The sequence below is a fragment of the Propithecus coquereli genome, unplaced genomic scaffold (assembly GCF_000956105.1).
Source record: "Propithecus coquereli isolate 6110/MARCELLA unplaced genomic scaffold, Pcoq_1.0 Scaffold222, whole genome shotgun sequence".
Classification (NCBI taxonomy): Eukaryota; Metazoa; Chordata; class Mammalia; order Primates; family Indriidae; genus Propithecus; species Propithecus coquereli.
This window is the reverse complement of record NW_012147412.1, coordinates 4,668,962-4,671,051: the sequence shown is the minus strand read 5'-3', so window position 1 is coordinate 4,671,051 and position 2,090 is coordinate 4,668,962. Positions and strand designations below refer to the sequence as shown.

The 2,090-nt window shown below is 39.0% G+C and overlaps 1 protein-coding gene across 1 annotated transcript; it reads left to right on the top strand.

Annotated features, from left to right (window-relative positions):
• Positions 1-771: 771 nt before the first annotated feature.
• Positions 772-1,704, top strand: LOC105810838 (olfactory receptor 8B3-like). The gene has a single exon (XM_012644885.1). The coding sequence runs from the start codon at positions 772-774 to the stop codon at positions 1,702-1,704; it is 933 nt and encodes a 310-aa protein (XP_012500339.1).
• Positions 1,705-2,090: the final 386 nt, after the last annotated feature.

The window sequence follows — 2,090 nt, the reverse complement described above, 5'->3', positions numbered from 1 at the left end:
TCCTGAAATTACTCTTCTAGGACCACAGGGAAATAACAAAGATAAAGAAGCACCAAGACATTTTGGACTAAGAATGGTGAGTTCCTGAATTCTATTTATATCAATATCCTCCTTTTTGAGATGGAAATCCAGGGATCTAAGATATTCCATTTTTCCCCATGTTGTGTCGTCCTGGGATTCAAGTGAAACTAATGCAAGAATGTGTTTGAAGAGGGACCAGAGAATGTTCAGAGGCATTAGTAGGCACAGTGGTTGCAGTGTCTCTATTAGTAAGTATGCCGTCCATGGACAGAACTCTCTGTGTTCTGGATTTATAGCTTTTTCACTGTGATATTGGACAGTTAATTAAAGTCCAAGTCTCTGATTCCTTACTTTTGAATTATAAATGAGAGTCTTGGTTCCCATCCCAATAGAGTCTAAACTACACTAGAGACCAGGAACAGGCAGCAAAGGCTTCTGTATCCAATTTTACTGGATAAGAGAGCTCAAGTGAATAAAGAAATGATGAGATGAGAGAAGGACAAATCTGTCCTGGTCACCCCTTCTTCTCCCTTATCAGTTGTTATTTCCAGAAGTTATGTTTGCATATGGCAGCACTGGCCTTCCCTCTGTAGAGTAAGTTGGTGTTGCTGTGTAAAGGCAGATTTTGTGGGTCCAGGTTGGGGTAGTTTCAGATATTCCTATGGACTTGTGGGAAGACTCATTGTGGAAGAGCTGAGATGTCCTTTAATGAAACTATTTTTTTGTCCCCACAGATCCTCTTAGAGAAGAATGGCTCTTGTAAATGGATCTTCTATGACTGAATTCATTCTGGTGGGGTTAACAGACCAGACAGATCTCCAGCTACCCCTGTTCTTCCTGTTTCTAGTAATGTATATGGTAACTCTATTGGGAAATTTGGGCTTGGTAACTTTAATTGGGCTGAACTCACACCTTCACACCCCCATGTACTTTTTTCTCTTTAACTTGTCCTTTATAGACCTCTGTTACTCTTCTGTGTTTACACCTACAATGCTGATGAACTTCATATCAGAGAAGAACATTATCTCCTACATGGGGTGCATGACCCAGCTTTTCTTTTTCTGTTTTTTTGCCATTTCTGAATGCTATGTGTTGACATCAATGGCCTGTGATCGCTATGTGGCCATCTGTTACCCACTTTTGTATAACATTGTCATGTCCCCTAAAGTGTGTTCCAACCTTATGCTTGGTTCATACTTGATGGCCTTCTCTGGTGCCATGGCCCACACTGGATGTATGCTGAGACTGACCTTCTGTGATGCAAACACCATCAACCACTATTTGTGTGACATCCTTCCCATGGTACAGCTCTCCTGTACCAGCACCTTTGTCAATGAACTGGTGGTTTTCATTGTAGTTGGCATCAACCTCCTTGTGCCCAGCCTTACTATCTTTATTTCTTATGGTTGCATCCTTTCCAACATCCTTCAGATCAGCTCCAAGCAGGGCAGGTCCAAAGCCTTCAACACTTGCAGTTCCCACATAATTACTGTTTCTCTGTTCTTGGGATCATGTGCATTTATGTATCTGAAACCATCTTCTGCTGGGTCTATGGATAAGGGAAAAATCTCTTCTGTCTTTTATACCCATGTGGTTCCAATGATGAACCCCTTTATCTACAGCTTGAGGAATAAAGATGTTAAACTTGCACTGAGAAAAACTCTGAGTAGTAGAAAACTTTGATTCATAACAATACATCTCTGTGCATGTAGTTACAAGCCAGGGACATTATGTTTATTTAATTACAATATTTTACTGGCAGCCTTGTTATCCTATATCTGTTTACCATGGTAAAGAAAATTTGAGTCTTCTCTCAATTTGTTTATAATTTTTTATAACAGGTATTCTTTTTTTCTTTACTATTTTCACAATTTCTTCCACTTTTCAACATTTCCCATTTAGAAATAATGTTAAGAAAGTAGTTTATCTGTTTTTTTTTTTCCATTTGTCCTCACGGACTTCCTTTCCTTTTCTTCTGGAAAAAAACATTAATATTTACCCCCAAAATATCAAATAAAGTAGCACTAGGACAACATTGTGCCGTTGGGTATGGAGTGTCTTTTTTTAAT

What these genes read in the sequence shown, in the direction of transcription:
- LOC105810838 (XM_012644885.1), top strand. Translation starts at nt 772, where the DNA reads ATGGCTCTTGTAAATGGATCTTCTATGACTGAATTCATTCTGGTGGGG.